Source organism: Ambystoma mexicanum, chromosome 4q, assembly GCF_040938575.1.
Source record: "Ambystoma mexicanum isolate Mex_15411 chromosome 4q, UKY_AmexF1_1, whole genome shotgun sequence".
NCBI lineage: Eukaryota > Metazoa > Chordata > Amphibia > Caudata > Ambystomatidae > Ambystoma > Ambystoma mexicanum.
Genome location: NC_090928.1, coordinates 45,335,664 through 45,360,238, shown reverse-complemented (window position 1 = coordinate 45,360,238; position 24,575 = coordinate 45,335,664). Strand labels below are relative to the sequence as shown.

At 47.7% G+C, this 24,575-nt stretch overlaps 1 protein-coding gene across 2 annotated transcripts in view; it reads left to right on the top strand.

The window, feature by feature from the left end:
• Positions 1–24,575, top strand: part of URB2 (URB2 ribosome biogenesis homolog) — a 945,224-nt gene that overhangs the window by 428,148 nt on the left and 492,501 nt on the right. For both annotated transcript variants that reach the window (XM_069607426.1, XM_069607425.1), the window contains exon 5: positions 16,468–16,619. In XM_069607426.1, the coding sequence (XP_069463527.1) occupies positions 16,468–16,619 (152 nt within the window). The remainder of the gene's footprint in view (positions 1–16,467; positions 16,620–24,575) is intronic.

The following is a 24,575-nucleotide window of genomic DNA, read 5'->3' as shown; positions in this document are numbered from 1 at the left end:
CATGATTGCAGCCTAATCTTTGCCTGTAACATCGCAAGTCTTTCCCCAATACCCTCTCTGGACTTTCCCCTTCTTCCCTCTGTTCCCCAAAAGTTCCCATTGTAGAATCCCCTCCCCCTTTTGAGATCTGCATCACCATGCCTAAATCCTATTGTCCCTGGTATCACAATCCATGTGTTTAGTGCCTCCTCCCTCGAACTGAGTCATGTTGACAAAGGCTCCCTTCCCATCTTGTCATTTACAGCCCCCACCCTTCATATTACCGTCCCTGCCCCTCCTCATAAAGTCCCATGCATCTCATCACTTTGTGCCTCAGCCCCCCCGACTCAAACTCCTTCCAAGCGCCACCCCTCCATGTCCCCTTCAGATCCTGAACAAGAACCTCGGTCTTTCTGCTGACATTGTATAGACCACCAGTCCTTGGCCGGCATACTCTTTGGTGTGGTAATGGCAGCCATCTGCTCTCCCATCAATTTGTGTCCCGTTTTGGCTTCTCATGTCAAGGGTTGCTTCTCCCTCTTCCACCGTGGAAATTATTTTCTCTGTTACCCATCCTCACTTGTAGCCTAGTCAGGTAAAGCCATCTATATTTCAGCTTTCGCCTGGCCAGCTCCTCAGTGACAGCTTTAAATGTCCTCTTCCTAGCCAGCGTCACCTGCGCCAAGTCCTCAAATAGCAGAACTTTGCTTGCCCTGAAGCTCATCTTTTCTTCTCCTGGCCACTCCATCACTTTCACTTTGTCCCTGTAATTGTGCGTCATACCAAGAGCTCTTGGATGGGCCCCTGGATCAGACCTTTTCTTCCCTACTCTGTGTACTCTGTCCATGCCCATATACTAATCCGGAATTCCTTCCAGTAGTTCTGCAAATAACTCCCGAACGCAGGCCTCCAGGCTATCTCCTTCTGCTTCCTCTTTCAGGCCCTTAATCCTAAAGTTCTCTGTCCTGGACCAGTTTTCTAGATCCTCACATTTTTCTTCTAGCGCTTGTATCGTATCGGTCAACATTTGCTTCTGCTGGGATAGGTCGGCATCTTCTCCTTCACTTTTCCCATTTTGCCTTCCAGCTAATCAACTCGTTCCCCCAGATCTTTATCCTTCTATTGGCTGCAATGGCAAGAGACAGTTCCTCATTGATATTTGCTGACTCCGCCTTGACCATCCCTGTAATATCATTCCTGAATTTGCACAATTCCGAATTCAGGTCTTCCCTCATGAGCAGCATTTTTTCTCTAGTTTTCTCGCCTTGTTTTTCGGGAATTTTAAGGTTGTCTGCCTCTTCCCACCTCTGCTCTCACCGCTGTTCTGTGTTTTGTTATTGAGTACTTGTTGTGTCCTCTTGTGTCTCATTTACATCTTTTCCCTCTTTAAATCACCTCTGGGCTGCTGCAGTCCCTGCCGTTGGGTGCACCCACGACCACTTTTACTTATTCCTCCCTCGGGTGTACTCCTCACTGTCGCAGGTCTCCGTCGGCCACCACAGTGTATTCCACAAAGCAGTCCCTTCTCAAACTGGTGCCCCCACTGCATCCTCTCGTCTCTACAGAGCTTCCTCCATTGAGGTGGCACTGGCTGGTCCTCCCGTCTGTCATCACCCCAGGCCTGGCCCTCTTTTATACCACTTGGTCCACCGTTCTTCACCTGTCACCTTGAGGGAGAGTAGACGAAAACTCTCCAGCACTCTTTCCCAGAGTGTTTGTGGTTGGCCTTGCTCGTGCTTAGCTTTGTTCCAGCAGGGTGCGTTGGTGGTGTAGGTCACATGCCTCTCCCTTCTTCACTTCTCAGCGCCTAGCATCCAGCCGCCGGCTTGCTTCCAGCCACAGCTTCCAACATCACGGTTCCTTTGCTTGCTCGGCTCTCTTAGCACCAAGTCTGCTGGGGATCACAAATCGGCCTCTCCTCACATCCTGCGCACCTCATCCCCATGTGCTGATCTGCTTCTTCCTCTATTTCAGTGATCCTGACCCCGACTGCCTCCCCGCTCCCTTCCTTTCTTCTACTACCACACAACGTGCTCCTCTGATTCCTTTCTCCGCATTGGCAGTTTTGTTCCCCGCTTCTCTCCTTTGTTGCCGCCCAGGGATTTTTCTGTCCACCCCTAAGCCGACGGTCTCACACACAGCCCCCTCCACGGATTCGGCTTGCTGTGCCATCCAGAAGGCGCCAGAGTCGCTCTCCTCAGTCACTGATCCTGTTGATCACAGGCCTGCATCACCTGTCACAGTCACCAGCTCTCCCTCACTTTCAGACTTCACTTCAGTCCACTCGACTAGCACTTACTTTGAGACTTCTTCTCTTCGGTCGATAGGGTATTTTTTTTCTAATAACTTTATCGGGCTGGGAGCCTCCACCTTCGACGTCTGCTCAGCCTGCCATTTTGTAAACCCCCATCAACAACTTTTTTTATTGAAAAAAATAGACAAAATCCAACAGATCGTCAAATCAACCACACAAAGTATTAGCCCCGCACCTGCATCCGAGTACACACACTGCTTGTCTAGGCTGAATTTCCCCCCTGCCCGCCCCACCACCCCTCAGTGCTCCTAAAAACAATTTCTCCCCTCAAGCCTACTTCCTACTCTTAACAATTAATGGACCCAGCGCTCAACACACTCCTCACCATCCTTCATACCTCCCCCACTGAAGGGTCATTCCCGGACACCCTTAAGATTGGTCTTCTACAACCTCTTTTGAAAAAAGAAACCCTAGGCCCATATCACCTGGCCAACTACCGGCACATTTATTGGCAAACGCTTGGAAAGGGTAGTCCCTACACAACTATTGATCAGAATTAATGGACCCAGCGCTCAACACACTCCTCACCATCCTTCATACCTCCCCCACTGAAGGGTCATTCCCGGACACCCTTAAGACTGGTCTCCTACAACCTCTTTTGAAAAAAGCAACCCTAGGCCCATATCACCTGGCCAACTACCAGCACATTTATTGGCAAACACTTGGAAAGGGTAGTCCCTACACAACTACTCATCAGAATTGAACTAGACCTTCTGCCAGTCAGTTTTCCATCCAAGTGTAGCATTGAGATGGCCACCATCCAGGTGGCAGATGATGCCCTCGATATCATGGATAAGGGTGACTCATGCACCCTCGACCTCTGTGCTGCATTCAACACCATCGACCACCGCACTGACTCTCCCTCAGTGATAGGTTGGGATTTTCTGGCTCTGTCCTGAATTGGGCAGACACGAGGCAGTCCAGATGAACACATTGAGTTCTGTCCAACTCCCAGTCTCCTGCAGAGTCCCCCACGGCTCCATCCCATCACCCATCCATTTTAACCTTTCCATGTAGCCTCTGTTCACACTCCTCAAAGATCCAGTGTAGCCATCCATCAATACATGGACGAATACTGTCTCAGGAGGATAGCTTAGGGGTAATGCGCTCGCCTTGGAAGCAAGACGACACAGAGCAACACAGGTTCGATCCCCGGGTCCGCACTTAGAAACCTCTGGTTATTAAGCACTTTATAAATAACCAATCATATCATACTATGTTATACATGAGAGCAGAAATCCCACAGGACACCAGTTGCCTCTGCGATAATCTAGCCATCATCCAGTCCTGCAGACTGTAATGCTGGAAATGCACCAGAGGGACAGGGCCTCTGAATCCTTGTCCTTTATTGCTTTATCGTGTATGTTCTGTCTTATTTTCCATGCAGGAGTCCATGTGGGTATCCTGGCAGTGCAGCTTTTTCTCTTTTTGTTTTGGTGAACAGACCCTTGGCACCTATGGGTGGGAGTACGGACCTGTACTCCTAGTGTATGTTTTTGGGCACCTGTGTGTGACCCACAGAGCAGGGTATGGGCTTGTGGCAGCCCCGTGCTGAATTGACAGGTGCCCTGAGCATTCTCAATTTTGATAGGAACCAAGATGGCCCCAGTGGCCTCTTGCTTTCTATCCTATGTTACCTTACTTTTCCTGATATCCTGCAAAGCCTGGCTGTTGGGTGGAAGTTCCATATATGGTGGTGTAGGGAATTCCAGGCCAGACTGGCTGGAACCTTCCCAATGACTATGTTCTCGGTACGCCAATGGGGTGGGACCTGGGTGAATGGAGTGTGTGACAAATACGCATTCCGTGTTATGGGTGTCTAGTATCTGGTGTTGACACAATGACTGAGACAGCCCTGCCTGAAACTGGTATGAATGCAGAGCCTAGTGCTCAATGGCAGAGTGCTTGTCCAAATCCACATTCTGTGTTGCAAGTGTCTGGTTGGAGAAGAATGGTTTGAATGCACTGTGAGCCTGATTGGCTGCCTGACTGCCTGAATGCCCTTCTGAGTGATTGGTTGCCTGAGTGTGACCCAGCAGCGTGAATGGGAGATCAACAGAATATCTGGGGGCCTCACTGCTAGAAATCGTTCAGAAGCTGAAGTTGATACTTGATGCTTACTCTCGAAGCCGAGCCAGAAGAAGGTGAACCGCTGTCCCCTTTGTTGCAATCTGAAAGCTGCTGTGCCTTCAAGAACTGATCCAAGAGGGGGCCTGGCTAGGAGACCTCTTCCTGAGCTGCGAGGAACCATCATGCACCAGCAGATCTTTGCCAAAGCTCCCTGGTAGACAGTCCTATGAAAGACAACCGACTGGAGAAGGGGACCGCCGAGGATAACGGAGATGAGTGCTGGACAGCCGTCCACCATCGCCGACCAGAACCTCAGTGCTCCCTTTGCTTATGAACATTGTGATACAAGGACTCCCGCTGGAGAAGGTTAAGGCCGCCGACGACCGAGGAGAATCCGATGCTGGGTTTCCCGCCACCTGAAGACCTCAGACGCCGACGAAGCTACTGAAGCCAGCCGTGGTCCCGTCCGCCGATGCCAGACGTCGACGACTCGACGCCCTTGCTTGGCCAAAGTTCTTCATTGACTCTTTGCGGCAATGAAAACTCGTCGTCGAGGTGCACAGCACACCTCTTCTACACAGGACGTTCACAAGCTTTTGTCAGCGAGCACCGCGAAGATCGAAGCTGCTCCCTCTATGACAACGTTCACCTCTTTCTTCACCGAATCCCAACGACCCGCGGCTCCTGCCTTTTTAAAGGGAGTGTGCTCGAGAAAGGCCTGTTGACGACTCACTGAAGAACTCTGCAAAACCAGGCACTTTGGGGGCAGTAGAACTTATAGAAGAGATAAGACTTTAAAAGACAATACATGGACTGGGCTTGTAGTGCATCTTCATTTACATGTTGCCCAGGTGGGGGGGATCCTCATACAGAACTGTGCGTAGGGGTAGGGGCCCAGTATTTTTCCAATTGTCTAACCAGCTTATTTCCCTCCAAAATCTATAGTTGATATTGTTTTGCTGTGTTGATTTATATGCTATTTGAACTGAGTACATTTGATGCACTTTAATGGAATCAGAATAATAGTGGTACCTTCTAGAACTGTATATATTTACCATTTTAGAATTGTCGGAGCACAAAGTGTGTTATTGTGATTGAGTATATAATGTCAACCCTATTTATATAAAGAACTGTGTTCACTAACCTAGTGTGTGGACATTTCTTTGTGGGTGCTTGGGGACTACACTGTACTTAAGAACTAGCCCGCATCACCTCCTGAGAGCTAAACCTTGATTGCTCGTCCATTGCTACCAACAATAGAGAATCTTGGCAGGGGTCCTCTGTGCCTCTCCTCTGCCGTATAGAGAGCAGGAATACAGACACCCCCCCTCCGGTGTTTCTTTACACATACCTCACACGTAACCAATCCAAGACTGAATTCGCCCTCATCGGCCAACCCCTCTAAAAAAAACAAATTGTCCAACAATGGCTCAATCATAAGCACCTGAAAGGATTTGATATGCTACTTTTGGATTCAGTAAGATCCTCAGGCTTCACCATTGCCAGCAGCCTGTCCTTTCAGAAACACAAAGCCAAGAAGGCCCAAATAGCCTGGCTCCAAATCTCCACTCTTCGCAAAATCAAACTCTTTATCCTGCCACAGGACTTTAAACTGTAGTGCATGCCCTTGTGGTGTTGCACATCGATGGGGGAAATGCCCTTTTGAAGGGACCCAAGCTGCTCACTTGGTTCCCCTAAAAGTAGTCCACCATGACTTATTACAGGTGCACAGACATTTGACCAGATCACCCTGGCCCTATGCAAACTACTTTGGCTTGCTGATCAGGCCAGGATACTGTTCAAGATTACATGCATCATCTACAAAGCAATGACGAGTACCAGCCTACATGACCACTAAGTTCCACATATCTGGTGGAACACACTCCGTAAATCAACCAACTTGCTCGAATCACAACTTTCCCACAAAGAGATGAACCGCAAACCATCCCTCTTTTCACACACCCACGCATTGGAGCTCGATCCCGTCATCTGCTCAGAATGCCCCCACCATCTACAATTTCACAAATCTCTCAAAGTGGCTTTTTCCACAACAGCTAACCAAGGACTAATCCCAATGGATGTACAGACCACCACATTGACCATAACTCACAGTACTGTGCTACTATTAAGATTCCAGCCCATATGGGCTACTGTAAGGAAGGCATGGTATCAAAGTAGGACACACATGTAATCACAGTTAAAGGGTGTTTATTGAACTTTATCTGTGGTGTGAAAAACGCCTGTCTAAAGCTATGACCATCAAATAATAGTGGAATCTAGTCAAATAAAAGGGGCCTATACTAAAATAAGAACTATTGCCAATCCTTACCGCTATACTACAAATAGTGTGGGATAATGTTCACAAAAAGAAAAGTGTTCTCAAAATGATAGTCAGGATGTTTAGGCTGTTGGCCTCCCTGCCACACGTTTTTAGCACGGGACAAGGCGGGTCACTCGAGCACAGCACACTCATGGGCTTCTTCAGCATGTGGTCACAGTTCCTTTTACCAACATCAGAGAAATCTGTGCCCAAGTCTTTTATTCAAAGTCTCTTGCTTCAGATGGCCTGATGTACCAGAAACAACTAACAAAGTTCCTTTACAATTATTCAAGTCAGGCAATCACTCTTCACCCTGGAACCACCGCACCGCCTACATGGCCACCCTTCCTGCTCACAGGCCCAGGCCCCGCCAGTTGCTCACCTGCACGCCTCCCTGGCAACCCCTGCACTTGGAGACTGTTCTGCATCCCTACAGTCCCCCTAACCTACACTTATGCCTGCACTTACCTTGCACTACACTAGCTGGCCGTTTTAATTATTCTTATCCTACTATCCCATGTACTGCACTTTTCCCCTCTCCCTTCACCCTCGCACTTTTCCCTTTCCGCCTGTCCCACTACCACTTCCGAAGACCCCCCCACTCCCCTAATCCAGGTGATCCTCCTGTACTGGTCCACCCCCAGGAACGAACTGGATCCAACAGTGATGGCCATGTCCTGGCCACCTGGATGTCAGATCCGTGGGGACTAGCGGGCGCGACATGTTCAGGTTTCTCGCACTACCCACTCGTGGTAGGTCTGCACTTTAAACAATAAAATAAAAATAAAATAAAATGGGTTGCAAAGTAGAAAAGTACATTCTGCATGAACTTTTACACTACATGCCTTGTTAAATAGATTATTAGGAGAATGTTTTCTGAATAGTTTTCAGAAAGCAGTTGTATATTTTACAGTACATTGTTTGGGGAGTTCAAGGCACTCCCCACACTCCCTGACTAGAGGAGCACTACAGGTGACCGGGTGAACTGGGGCAGTACCATGTGTTGGTAAGAGGATCTAAGGAATGGGATCCCATACACCAGCTACTCTCACCAAGCTGCCGTATGACATCTCCCATGTTGGCACAAATCCCTTATGTAATGTTATATCTTGCCTGGAGCACCCAGGAAAACCCAGGTCCAAAACACAAAATATTGGACTTGGTACACCATGAATATAGAAGAGGACCCCAGATCAAACATGGTGTCACACTAAATATCCCCTTCAAGCTGACCCACTGTCCCCTCAGACACAGTACCTTAAATCCAGAGGCAGGACCCTCTAAAATCACCTTAAGGGACCTCCACTCTCATAGAGCCCTTTAGCAGAATGCAGCAGTCCGGGCACAGGAGCAACACCTATGTCACTGTGAAGGGAATATTGTTCATTAACCTAAGGAGTTCACAAGACATGAAAGAAAGAAGAATGTACAAATATACCTTAGCGAGAGATTGACGGTAGGCTCATGCACTTCGCGGTTCAGCACTCTTACCTTGGCATGGTCCCAGGCAGACGAGAGAGACCATGGAATGTTGCAGAGCCATATATCCTGCTGTAAGGAATTCCCAGATTGCACGACCTGCTGCTATTGTCTTTGCAATCTTACGAACCCTCATTACCGGCGATGAAGACAATCTGGTTTTGCAATAACCTAATGCAAGCCAAGCTTTCACCAACCTAATAACACAAGGAATTAAGGATTCCCCTAATAACTGGTTGGTACCAAGAGTAAAAACCGACACTGGGAATACAATATTAGACATTATGCCCAACTTAATGACTGGAAATGGGGTTGGGAAAGTTCAGCAAGAAAGAGAAACCAGGAGGAAGCAGCCATGCAAATCCACACTCCCTTAAAATAAGGGAGGTTCTTGGTATGAAGAAGGCAGAAAGAAAGGCTGCTTTGAGGAAGTAGGTGCAAAGCTAGAAAAGGATTAGAGTAGCAGGCTGGAAGCAGTTCAGACCAGAGACTTTGGTGAGTGAAGTTAACCAGAGTACACTAATAGCAATTCTCAAAACTTGAAGGAAATTGGAAGGCCAAAGCTTAAGACTTTCCACTAGCAACCCATAGGATAGAAAGCAGAGGACCCTTACCCCTGGCAGGAGGCTGGCACAATATCGGCTACCTGAAAAGGACCCTTAATGCAGGGGGTGTGGGAAATACAGACTCATATTTATTAGAAGCGGCCTACTGTGAATCCTCCGCAACCAAAGGTCTGAAAGAGTGAATACTGAGCATGCTAATATCCTGAAGAGACTTGTTGCAAAGTACGAGAGGCACATGGCCTGGAAGCTACCAGTTATGAATCCTGAGAATCCAACGTCTGGAATAGACCTATTGTGAAGTCTGAGTGACTAACTAGAAGTAACCATCTGTGAATCTGAGGAGCGTAAGGTCTGGAAGAGGCCAGATGGAAATACTAGGAGAAACTAGGAAATGGTAAAGACCTATTGTAAATCTAATACCTAGCAGAGACCTACTGTGAATGATAAGAAACCCAAGGTCTGGGAGAGGCTTTCTTAGAAGCATTACAAACAATGAAAGGTCTGAGTCCCTAACCTTTGGTGAACCTTTGTCTGCTGGAGGCCTTTTGGGAATTCTGAGGGCTCATGGTCTGGAATAAACGTTATGAGAATGCTAAAACCTAAGCACTGAAAAGAACAAAGATTGTTAGAGGCTTTGGTCAAGTTGGAACAAAGAAACATCAGCAACATATGGCAGACTTCTTCTGAGATGTTAAGACAGGAGGATGACCTAGGGAGGGCAGGCCTGTAAATACCTGTAAAATGGCCTCCACGGCAAGACATATTTTCAATGTGTGTTCTGTTTGATTATGGTGGGATGTTAGAAATTTGCTTTTGAGAATTCTAGTGATGACCAAGTCTTAAGACATTTCTGTTGTGTAGCTTAGGGTAGCCTGGGACTTACTTGGATTTTGAACTTTTCGTTGGCTGTCTTTTTTGAAATTACTCTATAGCACAGGGTCTCAAGAAGAGACAAGGAGTTGCATGCATAGTTTGGGAACTTTATTATTTGAATCTGAACATGCAATTTTTAAGTTGACATTTCCCTTGCACTGTTTGCTTTAGACCAATTATTTTTAACTGTAGAAACCACTTTACTAAATATTGGTGTTTGTACAACCCTTTTCGGAGTAAAAACCAACAATAAAAATGCGTTGTATCACCATTAGTAAGCGTAGTGTGCCATTGCTCTGCCATGCCACTATTGATAAATGAACATCAATCACTGAGGACATAATGTCCAGTTAGTCTGGCTATTTCTCTTCTTGCTGCAACATTGTCTCATCTTTCTTTTGCTCTTACTTGATGTGCCCATCTTTGAAAACTATTACCATCATGTAAATGCCTCCTGGCATGCCTATTACCAAGACACAGATTTTCATTGCTTCTCTGTTACATGTTGCCCCCAACAGTGTTCTTCGTATAGAACACTCCTACTATGACAAGAGCCCATGCCCTGGCCTTGACAAGAGAGATTGGGAACCCCTTTCAGCAAGGGTTGGGAAGACTACCCAGGAGAACTCCAGCGCTTGTCCTACCCCTCAGTTGGACGGTGGCAGTTGAGGGCCCCAGTTACTATGCACCACTCCTAGTGCTCGAATGTTTTCAGCAGTACTTCTGTCTCAAGCTATGACTCTAATATAAGATGCTTCCTAGTGTTTGTTTCTTGTAGTGATGCATCATTCAATCAAAAAACACCAAACCCTGAATCCTCAACCACCACCCAGAATTCATACAAAGGAAGCAGAAACCTATCCACACCCAGACGCAGTAGTGATCAGCCACGCAGAATCCCCAAAAAGAGAGAAGGCAGCCACAGCATCTATGTGGTTCTAGGCCACAGGCGAGCCCCAGAGAGAAAGCTGCAGTGTCTGTGTGCATCCAGCAGATAGATGGCAGGGCACTGCAGTGGTATGCCGGTGAACAGCATTAGGTCTTGCCCAAGACCTAATGCTGTTCACCCACCGGGGACAAAAGAGAACACTGAAAAACCTTCCCCATTGTAGTTACCTCACTGGCACCCAGAACCGGTCCGGGGAACACAAATGATTGCCTTCCCTGGCCGCCATTATTATCCTTCAGCTGACCCATGTGGAAAAGGTGGGCAAAGCTTAGCCTGCTTCTAACGGCTTCTTGTTTTTCCAACATGCCCCGGGTGGGGAAGACTGGGCCAGAGATGGAAGGCCAATACTAGCGGAGGAAGGGGGGTATAATGAGGCAGCAGGAAGTATGGGTATTTGGGTGAGGTCAAAGGTGGAGGAGTTTGATGACCAAGAGACTAGCAGGAGGGAGGGGGGAGTGACAAAGTGTGGATCAGATTTCTGGAAAAGGTGCAGTATCTGTTAGTAATTGGAAGTGGTACTTCAATGTGAGAGTGCATGGTAGTGCGGTTATGAGTAGAAGTTGGGGGGGCTATTGTGTGTAGGAGGGAGTAGAATTGTGTATGTGGGAGTTGTAGCAAGGCGGAGGGAGGAGTGACATCAATGGGTGGAGGCAAAGCCTACAAAGTGTTGTGACGAATCGCAGGGTATTGTCACCGCTTCCATGGGGAAGCCCCTCCCCATGAGGCCGCTACCCGATAGTCCGCCGGGGGGTGGTACTCAACAGTTGGATCTCGAGGGGAGGGAGACCTCCACCTCCATGGGATCAGTGATGATCACCTTGGGAGAACGCTGTGTTCCCTCTCTCATTTCTGACCCCTCCTTCCTCTCACCCCACTCAGTATCCTGTGGTCCCCCACACCTCTGTGCTCTATGTAGAGTTGAGGAAACCAAGTCCCAGGAGAATACTGAGACGAAGTGTGCCACTGAACTCTGTTATGATCATACATTTTGTACTGGGACAAGGAGGAAGGTTGGAGCAATGAAGAATACCTATGAAAACCAGCATATGCAGTCTTGTTGCTGGAGACTGTCTATTGTTCTCTCAAAGTACAATTTAGAAGGACTTTGCCATTGGGCAAGCCTGCCCCTGAGGAACCAAGAGTGTAATTTAAATACCGCAGACGTAGAGATGCAGGAGGACGCTGAACACCGGGATGATGGTAGAGAGAAGCCACCATCTCTAAGGGCGCTGCCAAAAACTGACAGGCCACGAAAACCAAAGAGAAACCAAATTGGAGGATTTGGGAAGCCCTTTTGGAGGGAAGCCGCACAGTCCAACTCGCTGAAGCAGCGACGTGGACCACAGTGGAAGCAAAGAGAGAAGGATCAGAATTTTATCCAGAGAGTCGGAGCGGCCCGAGCAGGAACCTGAAAACAAAGCACTTTGCAGGAGAGTAATAGTGTCCAAAAAAAAGGGTCTGGAATCAAATGGAACCACATAGGCCATGCCAAAGTAAATGGGTCGGGGACCTGAAAGAGTTACAAAGGCAAAGCTGAGATAAGAGGGTCTGGTACCCTGAGAAAATCAAGGAGAGAGATTGAAACAAACTGTATACATTATGCTATGTGGAACAGTAGCTAGCAGGAGACTGCACCAGGTCTGTTCAGTTAGTCATTAATAAGTGAAGTTGGGGTAGAGAATCTGCAAAAGCAACATACCAGGTTCTGGGACCCATGTGGAGTTGGGCAAGGCCCACAAAAGCAAAGCATAATGGTCCGGAGCCCAAACAGGAGCGAGGAAACGTATAGTCAAGGGGCTGAGGCCCAGAGCAAGTCGGAGAGAGCCTTAGAGAACATAAAGGGGTCTGCTACCCACACTGAAAAGAAAGGAGCTGCAAAACAAGTCTGGGAGAACACGAAACAACCCAGCGTGATCTGGGGCCCATATGAAGGAGAGAGAGAGACATTTTCTGCAAGTTGTAGTTCTACAGACAAGTCTGGCAGGATAATGTACCAGAGTTGGTGCTGCAGTTTTGGGTTGTAAGAAAAGACAAGGAGAAGATAGCCCCCGTCCCCCACCTCTGATACAAGGAAATATGTTTTGTGACAAAAATGTAAAGGGTTGTACAGTTTGACAGGATAGTGAACCAGACTTAACACTAGATCTGGGAATTGATACTTGGGAACTGTGTTTAAAGAGTCACTCATTGTGTTTTCATACAGCAAACTGAACTTTGAAGATCTGTATCCAGAACGAGAGAAGCCTCCTTCTGGATTAAGAAGACAGACACCCAGTTGTTCCTTAGTTAGTTTAGTGTGAGGGACGGAAATGGGTTTGGGCACAGGATGGTGGACATTATTTTACAAGACATCCTGATAGAGGCCTTAGCGTTTTTTGTTGCAGTGGGGCAACCCCTCATAGAAATAGGGCAAGATAGGTTTTTCCTTTTCTTTAATTTTATAAGTTTATGCCAACAAGCATGCCACCACTTTGTCAGACTTGTACATCTGCACCCTTACAGGAAACCTAGCTCTCCCTGACTCGAATAGAGGTTTCCCTGCCTCAACTAAGGAACTAAGGATGCAGTCAGAATGTCCAAGTAAATAAAGAGTCCACCGTCATGTGTGAAATTGCCTACTTCTATCCCTCATACTTGTAACTAATAGTAAAGAGATAAAGGGTCTTCATAGACTCTCTTCCTCTGGACAATGTTCTTTAGTGCCAGTTGCAGGTGGGAACCTCGCCTGCGAGAATGACTCCCTACTCCAGGTCTCCGTTCCCCTCCAGGATGCAAAACAAAGTTCCAGATTTTGGTGTTGTAAAGTTCTCAGTTTAAAATCGAAAAGGTAAAAGTTCCAACTCAACATCATTCCTTATTACGCATAGCTCCCTCCACTATTGCGTCTTTGCCACAGGTAGCTTGATCAGTTCATTGCAAGGGCAATGATTCCCTCCCCAGGGCCTTCCTTGGCTTTGCTTCACGGTACACACAATACCAGGGGGTATGGCTTCCTTCCCCATGTCTCTTTCGGACTCTTTTCCACAGTTCACGGAGGATGGGGATGGACTGCCTTCACTGGGCCCTTCTCTCTATGGTTTACAGTTTTGTGGGTGAGGGTCCCAGACCTGGATGTTTCTGTTCTCCAGCTCAGGCAGACCTGCTTCACTCTCGTGCCAGGTACTGCAACTAGAAAATTGCTTAATGTTTTCTTCTGTGGGTGCGGGTCCCAGACCCGAGCTTTATTACTTCGACTTGTATTATGTTCAGGGGTGTCCTCTTTACCTCTGTTGCATGGGGTCAAATGTTCTCTTGGACCCTCCTACGGCCCCACCAGCCATCTTGTTAACCCAGGTCCCTGTAAGGGTTGTGCCGGTGTGTGGTGGTATTCCTCGGCTCTAAAAAAAAAACCCTCTTCTGGCTTTCTCTTAGTCTCCCATGTCTCCACAGGTGCTTCAGCGGCTTCACAGTATATCCTGCTGTGCAGGTAACCCACTTGTGCTTTTCTTGCTCTCTCATGCCTCTGCGGGTGCTGAATGCTGCAGTGGCTCTGCTGCCTGTCCTCCCGTGTTGGCTGTGCATCCTCTCTAAGGTACATAGTCAATCTGCTTCTTCTGCTGGTTCGCCTGCTTCTGGTGAGCTCTGCTCGGTCCTTCCACCGCAGACTGACTGGGGATGCTTCTGCCTCCTGGGCAGCATCCCGTGAAGACTCTTCAGTTCTTCCTTTTTTGCCACCTTTGAATCTCGTGGTCACTCCAGGGAGGACTCCTTTACCTCTTCCGGAGTCCTTCTATTTCTACTGTGGCTTCTCGAACCACTAGAAGTCTCATTCCTCTTGTTGGCAGTGCTCTTCATGGCTCTGCACCTCCTCCTCGTCCCAGTTCCTATCTCAGTAATCTACCTGAGATCTAATTGGTTCTTCTTTGTCCCAGTACTTTGCCCCTTCTGAATATGATGGTTACATTGGATAACCGGTTAGAGGTAAGGTGTTTTGGGGTGCAGAATACTGTGTTCTCCCTAGATTGTTGTCCCTAGTCCCACAGGGAGAATCCCTCCTCCATGAGATTCACCCTCTGAGTACCACCCCCAGGTAGACTATCTGGTAGCTGCCTCACCTTACTGACCTCCTGGGAAAGGCCTCCCCCTACGAGAGAAGGGATGACATCCAAGGATTCGTCACAGTGTGAAAGAGATGGGAGGGAAAGAGAAGAGGAGAACGTGGGTGTAGTTAAAAGTGAGTGTAGAAAGACAATGGGTTTGACAGATTGACTGCGAAAGGAAACAATTAATCTAGCAGGGTGTCTGGAAGTCATGTTTCCCAAAACGCCCACGAGATAACTAACAACTGGTTAGAGTACCACTTGATGTGGTTGGAGAGTTGTGGTTAGAGTAGGGAAAGTTAGGAACTGACAGAATTCAGTTTGAGATGCAACATTCTGCCTTTTAGGTATTCATCTGTAGAATAAGAACTAGATTATACTGTAGGTGTCATCCTTCTAATGTACTAAATCGAGTTAGGGATACCTGGGTTGGGTAGGAGGTGCTACAAAAAGAGGGGGAGGCCTACCCCCATGGCCACCTAAACCATCAACCAAAACCCTTGAACCGCCTCAGAGATTTGGAGCGATTGGTTGCCATCTGTGACACTACACAATCATCATTTTGCTAACAAACGCACACAGTTTCATGGACAACATATCCAACCCTTTCTGTCACTGTACCTTTATCATAATTCATGATCCTAGAATATTCTCTGCCAGTTTAGCAGATCCATGTACCCACTTATGTTTAGATTAGATGAAAATGACATGCGTCTAATGAGACAAATAAATGAGCCAGACAGCATGCAGATGTCCTTGCATGCCCACAGCAGGTCTTCAACCTTGACTTGCTATACTTGATAGCCATGTGAACCTGCACAGACACCACCCCCCAGGTGCATTGCTCTCGATCACCTCACCTGGCTTCTTGGCATGCTACGATTGACAGCTTGGCAACACTGCAGGCATGGTCCTTGCATATGGCTGACCACTCCAGGCTTGCTTTGCTAATTGGGCACAATGGAAACAGCTCTTCCTGTGCTAACTGGGTGTACTAGAACCTGCCTGCATTGTTCTAATTGTCATGGCTGAGGCATCAACAGCCATGTTCAAGGGCTTTTATTATAACAAACCAAAACTAAGGGATTAGGGTTCAATTAGGTAATTTGGTGGGAATTGAACTAAACCAAAACAAGTAAGGCTATAGAACCATGGTCACCTGTCCTTCCTGCTACTCCCTATACTCAGTCTTTGGGCTTTAAGTCTACTGCACTTGTTTCTTGCTGTTGAACCTTCTTGTTTGGCTTCTGTTGACAGCATAATGTAGCGCGTCTTCTTGGGTTAAACGGGCACCACAACCCCTAATCCTCTGGGACATTAAATGCTGCCCGGGCACTTCAAGATCTTTTACATGTTTGCATTTGTTCCTGGGGTTGTCAGGGTTAACCTTGTGACAGGCTTGGGTACTACTTGTAGTTTGGAGATGCTGTCCTTGAAATTACTTTACTGTGTTTATGCTTGATATCGTCTTTGCTTTAGTTGCGTTGCTTTCTTTATAATAATACCACATTTAGCAAGCAGTGTGTGGTAGGCTTGCTTCTTGTAGTAATCTCTACCATCTTAACAAATCAACCTCCGTAGCTGCTGCTATGCGTCTCCAGATGTTAACCAGTTATTAATGTGAGGGCGGTGTGTACAGATGTTTGTTTTTGGTGATACATTAAAGGGGACAAAGAGGGGCCTTGAAGTTCTGGAATTTTCTGGTGCCAAACAGAAGATAGCATTATTTATACATGTTGTGAACATAAAGGTTTAACTTTAAAGGAACAAGTTATTCATAGAGGTCAGAAATGCATTTGTGGATGTGTGCTAACATGCTTTCTTTCTTGTAACCACAGGTGCTTGGATGACTTTTCAAAAGTTAGAACCAGAGTTGATTGGATTGCTAAGCCATCTCTTGAAGACCTGCACTCCTGAAGAATTTTATGTGATGATGAAACATACTCTTCAGGGAATTGAAGTCCACACTCTCTGGAAGCAAAGCGATCAAGTGGGTGGTTTGTCTGTCCATTCATGTATTGCTTTTTACTAAGTTCTTTAGGACCTTCGGCTATTCAGCTTCTTTCTCTTCTGTATCCAGGCTTGTGTATTCTCTTTTCCATACATGTTGTTTTGAATAAAGAAAATGTTGTAAATAGCAAAACTAATAGGCAACAATCCTAGTTAAATCAATTGATCAGACAGCAATGAAGATTTCCCAGGCTAACTGCACTGGTCAGTCTTGATTCTATTAAATACAAGGAGGCACCATTATACTTTTTATTTCTTTATTGCCACCAATTCAGCATTTCAAATTTAAAATATTTAAAAATGTATTTCTCTGTTTGAGGTAGCAAAAAGGACATTTTTCGGCTTAAAGGTTTAATTTCATTCTCTAAGGCTCCACACTGACTAAAACTGCAGATCCCCTGAGCCTCTGCACTGCTGGTAGTCCAGGGCTATTCACTCTCCACCTATCCAGTGCCTGCTTCCCCTATAAGAGTCTCCAGCCCAAAGTCCCTTCCTCTTTCTTGACTGCCATACGACCAAAAGTCAACTCTTTAACTAACCAATGTCTAATATCCACTGGAAGGTAACGGTCCTTCTCGGCACTAGCGGGTTATGGTCCAACGGGACAACTTGCTCTGCCCGCACATGCATCTTCTGTTAACTTTAAGCCCTTTCCTGCTCATCTCCTATGAGAGAGAAAATAACGTGAGTGGGCGGGAATGCGTCTACTCGTCACAAGGCAAATATACTCATTAGACATAGCCAGCCTGTTAGTTCTATCGCGTTCAGTTGGGTGGGATATAATGCTTGCCTCCTTGTCTTTAATAGAATCAAGACTGACCAGTGCCATTAGCATGGGCAATCTTTATTCTATGACAAGACGGAGGCAAGCATTATGCTTCAACTCGCCACCACTCTATTGGTCAATTCTGACACTGGTTTAAAATAAAATGTTTTAAATGTGGATTCAGAGGACCAATCCGCTGCTTTAATTATATCTTGCAGGGACACTCCAGCCGAGAAAGCTCTAGAAGCCATTGCGCCCCGTACAGAGTTCGCGCCAAACAAGGTTCAGTCTATGCCTGCCCATTGCATCACTTCTCTCACCCATCTGGCTATTGTCGCTGAAGCTATCGCATGATGGGGTTTCCTATGCGCAATCAGCAACTGAGTAACGCCTGGCGATCTAATAAGTGCTGTCGTTGCTTCATAATCCTTATTGCACTGTGCCACACATAGTTTTTTGTTGTTCGGGAAGTATGGGTATGAAATCGTTCTTAGTCCTTTGTACTATGGTGAAAGCTACTCCCTCCGGGTAGAATATCTTCCTGTCTATTTCCAGGGCTTTTACATCTGAAACCCTTCGACACACTGCTAAATAGAGCAACATTGCCAGCTTGCCCGAAAGCTGTGAACGTGAGAGGTCTCCATTCTCTGGCCATCTCAAAAATAACTGGAGGACGTTGCGGACGTCCCATAAACTGGTGTACTTGGGCTCAGGAGGCCTCCTCAACTTGATCCATCTAAGCAACATGTGAATTGCTGGGTGCTCCCCTACTGGATGACCCTCTACCTTGTCGTGGCCTGCGGACTAGGCAGACCTATATACTCCTAGAGTTCTATACGCACATCCCTCTTGGAACTTAGCCGCTAGGAAATTAAGAATATGCACTACAGGTGCCAGAACGGGATCCAACTGCTGGTCCGTGCACCAGCATGTCCAGGACTCCCATGCAGAACTATAGCTCCTGATTGTGGAAGGCGCCCAAGAATCCCTGATGCAGTCTGCAGCGATCTGTGAAATGCCCAGCAGGTCCCATCTCTTCCCGAAATTCTGCAAGCCAGCAGCCGTAGGGTGCCCGCTTCCACTAGGTGGAGAGCCTGGCCGGAAGGGTTGCAGAGGAGGCCTGGGTGATGGGGGATTACTCTCGGAAAATCCGAGGAAAGTTCCATTGCTACTGGAAACAAGGGCTGGGATTTCCAGAGTGGGACAACAAACACTAATTCCGCCAGGTCCGGGCGGGCCTTCGCTAGAACTCTCATGATCATGAGAAATGGCGCGAAGGCGTAGTGCACTGCTCCTGCCCAAGGTTGGAGAAACGCATCTGTGCCAGCTGCACCCGGGTCTATCCTCCAGCTGAAATATTTGGGCGTCTGTGCATCCAGCCTGGACGCAAAAAGATCTGTATCTAGGGGACCTCACACTTCTTGCAGCCTGGGAAACATTTGAGGAAGCCGCTTCCAATTGCTGGAATCTGCTAGATACCCTGAGTTCCAGTCTGCAACGTCGTTCTGTGCTCCTGGAAGATACTCTGCTGCCACTGCTATCTGATGTAGAAGGCAATAATGCCAGAAATCCTTTGCGAGCTCCGCTAGCATCTTTGATTTAGTCCCGCCGAGCTTGTTGATCTATCGAACTGCTGAGATGTTGTCCATATTCAGCAATATGCAGCACCTGGCTCTGCCTTTGGTGAAGGCCTTTACTGCAAAGGACCCTGCCAGCAACTCGAGACAGTTTATGTGAAGATGTAACTCGTCTTCGGACCATTTGCCACCTGTTTCTGTCTGTTCGCGCCTGGCTCCCCAGCGTCGGACTTAATCACCTCAAGTCTGGAGCGTCGCCGAAGATGGCTCGGCCGTTCCAGGCCTCATATTTTGAAGCCTCCAAAGAAGTTCCGACGTCACCTCGTCGTCAAGCTCGATCAACTGGTGGTATCTTGGCCCCCCCCTGCAAATGCCTTATTTTTAGCCGTTGAAGAACTATGTAATGGAGAGGGCCTGGGAATATGGCCTGGGTGGAAGCTGCTAGAAGCCCCACTATCCTGGCTACGTTCCGAAGAGAGAGGACCTTTTTCACTAGCACAGCTCTGAGCTCCTTCTTGATCGCTCTCACTTTGAGTCGCAAGCTCCAAAGTCGCCTTCACTGTGTCTATTATGAACCCTAGGAATTCGACTCTGCACTGGTTGCAGTTGCGATTTGTCCAGGTTCACCAAGAATCCTAGCGAGGCTAAAGGGAAAAGATCCAACGAACGTCTCTGGCCAGGGAGGCCTTGTCGCTCCAAAAAACTAGGATGTTGTCTAGGTATATTATGATCCGTATTCCTCTCTCTTATGGCTGCGGCTACTGGACGCATCAACTTGGTGAAGGCCCAGGTCACTGAGGCGAGCCCGAAAGCTAGGCTCTTGAAGCGCCACACTTCTCTGTTCCAGCGGAAGAGCAGGAATCTGCGATGAGCTTCCGCTATCGGAATCGTCAGATAGGCGTCCTTGCGGTCTAGATGAGCTAGCCATTCTCCTGAGCTTAGCATATCTCTGAGGAGGTGGATACCTTCCATCTTGAAGTGATTGTACCTTAGCCACTCGTTCAGGCTTTTCAAGTTGATGACAGGCCAACTTTCTCTTTTCTGTGTACCAGAAACCTATTGCTGATAAATCCCGGGCCTGAGTGAGTCTCGTGCTCAATTGCGTCTTTTTGTTGTAGCTTCCCTAATTCGCTCTGGAGTAGCGCCGCTTCTAGCGCTGGCATGTGAATCGCTTACGGCTCTCGCTCTTGGATAGGGTACAAGTACCTCTACCGCGTGGCGCACCCATGCACTGCTGGATAAGGTATACCATGCACTCAAAAATTGAAGGGTTCTGCCTCCTACTCGACAGGCTGATGTACTCGCCACCGGCGGCACCGGGGTGCCGGTATACTCTTCTCTGTCAGCCGCCTCTCGGGAATCTCGCTCTGGAAGGGAAGAAAGCATCTTGCTGCCTCGCTTTCCAGTATTGTGCACAATGATATTAATATTTTATTTCTATTGCGCTCGTACACAATTGTTTCAGAGCGTGACAAGGCAAGGGAGGGCAACTGGGAGAACAAAACGGCGATCTTACTAGGCCCAGTGATATTGAGAATGCGCGAGTGCATGGGAGAGGGGGAGGGGAAAACTGCATGCAAGGGGAGGGTGGAGAAGTGGAAAGTGCAAAGCAGAGGAGAAACAAATAATAAATAAATAAATAATAAAGGCAACAAACAGTGGTAGTGCAGCCAGCAATTTGCAAGTGCTAGGTTTAAGGCAGCAGACAGATGGCCTCGGTGTCTGCGATGCGAAGCAAAGCGACCGGACGACCGACCCCTCTGGCGTCCGGTCCCTGAAAAAACACAACCTGGGAAGATTCTCTGTATCGAACTCTGTGCTTTCTCGAGGGCAGAGTAGGTTCCTACGAATTGTGCCATTTCCTTGGCGAAAGCTTCTCCAAAAAGCAACCCTTTAGCACCTTGCCCGGCCTCATAAGACACCAAGTCGCTCAGTTTCGAGTCGATCTTCAGCAGAACACCTCTCCTCCTCTCCGATGAGAAGGCGCAGTTGGCATTACCCAACAAGCAAACCGTGCGCTGTGCCCAGTTGGCCTGGGCGGTTGGGGTCTATCGGGGTCCCCGTATATTTTTGGCCTTCTCTGCAATGTCCATGATTTTAGCCAGAGGACCGGATAAATCGAGAACTTTGTCTTGGCATCCCCTCCATGCCCCGTCTACCCCTTTCCGAACGTCTCTGGAGGCTTTTGTCACAAAGGTGTGACCATCTTAGGGTCCAAATCTGGGGCATCAGACAATTTATCAGGTAATTCTGTGCGGGGGTATTCAGTTCTCATGCGTGAACGCACCTCTGTATCCAAGTGCTGCGTCATGTAGTGCGCCACTCTGGGTGACGGCACCCATTCTGATGACTTGGGATTTCGAATGGCATCTGGATCGAACATATCGTTTGTATTTTCTTCTTCAAGTGTCGGAGTGTGTGTGACGTTGGGTGCTTGGGGAGGTCCTCCTCCTCTCCTCCATCATCGAGCGAGTAGCCCTCATCAATGTCCCCTGAATTGTTCACCCTGGGGTAGGGGGTCTGATCTGGCGTTTGGCTGTTTTCGCCAGGAAGGCCTTCTTTAGACGAGTGACGAGTCGTCGGTCTCTTGGTGTCGGAGTCAACCTTTCTTTCCTTGCTCGGGGGGTCAGAGTCTCTGCTCTTCAGAGCTGTACGCCCCTTTCAACCCATTCCTGGGGGTGTCCTGCCGACGTGCCTTTTCCCGGGCTCAGCGCCCTCTTTTTCCTGGAGGATCGTGGATCTTTATCTAGCATCCATGCTTCCAACATGTCTAACCTGCTTGCAAGAGGCTTGAACGCCTTCTGCGACAGCTTGAGACAGCGAATCCCCCAACACCTTCTTAAAACTGAGTGAGAGCTCTTTTGTGCTGGGAGAGCTCTACCTCCTATTCTTCCTCGCTGTATTCTGGTGTGGTGGAGTGATCCTCCCCGTATTGGGCCATTTTACCTTGACTACCAATTGAGTGTCGGCTGACTGGCCTTCTAATATAAAGCAGCTGTGCTCTGTGGCTGCAGGCCTTCAATAAGCAGTGATTCTGCTGTTGACTGGTGTCTGAATGTTTATAAGCAGATGTTTATATGTGCTGTGCGTTCGGGATAATGAGCTGTTAAGTATAGCTTCAGCTGAGTCTTCGATCTGCTCAATCCGGCAAGCTCATGTTTTTTTTTTTTCCTTCTATGCGCACACACACTGTCTGACCTTCGCGCTACGCGTCTCTCACAATGAGACTTGGACGTAGCACGGAAGTGCCTGGGGCATGCCGGGAAGGCTGGCTGTGCTCTGGCTCCCCTGGGTCCTAAAGCGCGTTGCTTGTGCAACACGCTGTGGAGCGGGGCCGGCTGCCTACTGCCAGCGTGTGCACTCGCAGCTCTGGACCCGCCTCCAGAGATCTCCTGAAACACAACTGCGTGTGCAGCCGCAGCGAAGCTGCAGTCGCACATGGACACCGAGGGGTGGGGGTAGCGGCACCGTCTAGCGTTCTGAAACTACACAGTTATATATAATAATATTAAAATAGGAGTTAGAGACGGCTATCAATATTAATATTGAACTGCTTCTTTATTACCAAATACCCTCAATCAGGATACATGCGCTGCGCGACACGTAATAAATGACATAAGGAAAGTAATGAGGAGAAACACTTAACTGATTGGCAGCAAAAAGAAAGAGGAAGGGACCTTGGGCTGGAGACTCTTATAGGGGAAGCAAGCACCGGATAGGTGGAGAGTGAATAGACATGGACTACCAGGAGTGGAGAGGCTCATGGGATCTGCTGTTTTAGGCAGTGTGGAGCCTTAGAGACTGATAGTAAACTTTTAAAACGAAAAATGTTTTGCTACCTCAAACAGAGAAATATGTTGTTTAAATGTTTAAGTTTGAAATGCTGGATTGGTGGCAATAAAGAAAGAAGCATAATGCTCGCCTCCATCTTGTCATAGAATCAGTCACATCACATATTTGTGAAAAGGCGACAATTTCAGGGAGGTTTATGAAGGGCCATAAAACAGACAGCAAGCCTCCTAGAATGTATCGCTGTATATACATACTCTAAAGCATAATGAATGGAGCGGGTGGGGAAAGCACAATGATGGGTGGTGGTGGGGGGGTATGTGTCTAAGTCAAAGGAAGCACGAGCAGAGTGCTCTGCTTCGTTAGGCATTCTTGTACCATACAGTCTCATCACTCTGAGTGCACATTTTGCAGTTTAGTTAATAAATGCCCAAACGCATCTTGGCCTACATGATGCCACTGAGAGATTACCATAAGCTCGGCATCATAGCAATAAGCAATATCCTTGAGGCAGAACTGTACCTTCAGTGAGGTCCCTCGTAACATGCAATTACAGGGTGGTACTAGCCTAACAATAACAACATCCCACCAATCTCCTAAGTTTCTTCAGCATTGCCCTGGCTTATCCAAGAAGAGACAGCAGCAGAGATGCTAATTTTTCATCAAGTTTTACTGCCCATTGCATTGAACACATTGGAGCACAAGTCTTGGAGGGGGCACATACCCACAGCAAATGCATGAAGTCTGCCTCGATTCACAATGGTGACCAAAGAAGTTTGGGTCTTCCAGATAAATCTTAACAGATACATCTTAAGCCATCTTTGTCTGTTGTGAAATGTAGAGCAATTGGGCATACTCTATGGTGTTGGCCAAACATTCTGCGTCCTGTTCCCTACAGTGGTATGGTGTCTGTCTACTAATGGATTTACTAACACTTCCTATAGCAGAGATGCAAATCTATCCTCTCTCCCACTGCTCATCAAGTCAAAAGGGGAGGGCAGGATGTGGGATGTCTGGGAAAGTCTGGAACGCGTGAACCCACGACCACCAGTAACCTGAAGTATAGAAACCTGTCCAATCAAGTTGGTTCCCTCCCCCCCCGACCTAAAAGACTCCCAGGATTGTGATGAGTTGAAGGAACTCCCCACCCTTTATTATGAGGAGGTTAAGCCACAAGGGGACTGGTTGGTCCATCTGCTACTGGATCTGTCTCACAGAGGGTGGATGGTTCAAGTTTCCATGGGCCTGTTCTTCCCTCCATGACTTGGTACTCCGAGATCTTCTTTAAGGATACTATCACCTCAAATGTTGCAAGGGGACTGTGTGCAGCAGACCCTGTGATTATGAAAATCAAACCGCGTAGAAGAATAAGACCCCAACGTGCTCAGTAAACTCAAACCATGAAGTTGAATCAAGAACGATACCATTAACCCCAGCCACAGATTACAATTAAACTGCACGCTTTTAGCAGACTTAAGCCACTGATCAGAGGTAAACTGCAAGCTTAAGACAAACTCAGGCCACAGAGAAGGAGTGTGGGAATAGACTCAGAATGCAAAAGGTATTCAAAATTACAAATCTATTGGTAATTCTGCTTACATTCAGGTTTGAGTGGGAACACAATGTGCATACAAATTAACTCTTACCCAATACCAGAAGTGTGATATTCGGGGAGCAAGCCGATCAAGGAGCATCCAGTGTTTGTGATGTCAGTCTGCCTGTGAGTGTGGTGGAGTGTTGAGGGTTCCAGGAGTGGCAGTTGGAGATGGAGAGCTGGCTTGCAGGGTGTGGATGACCAGTGGTC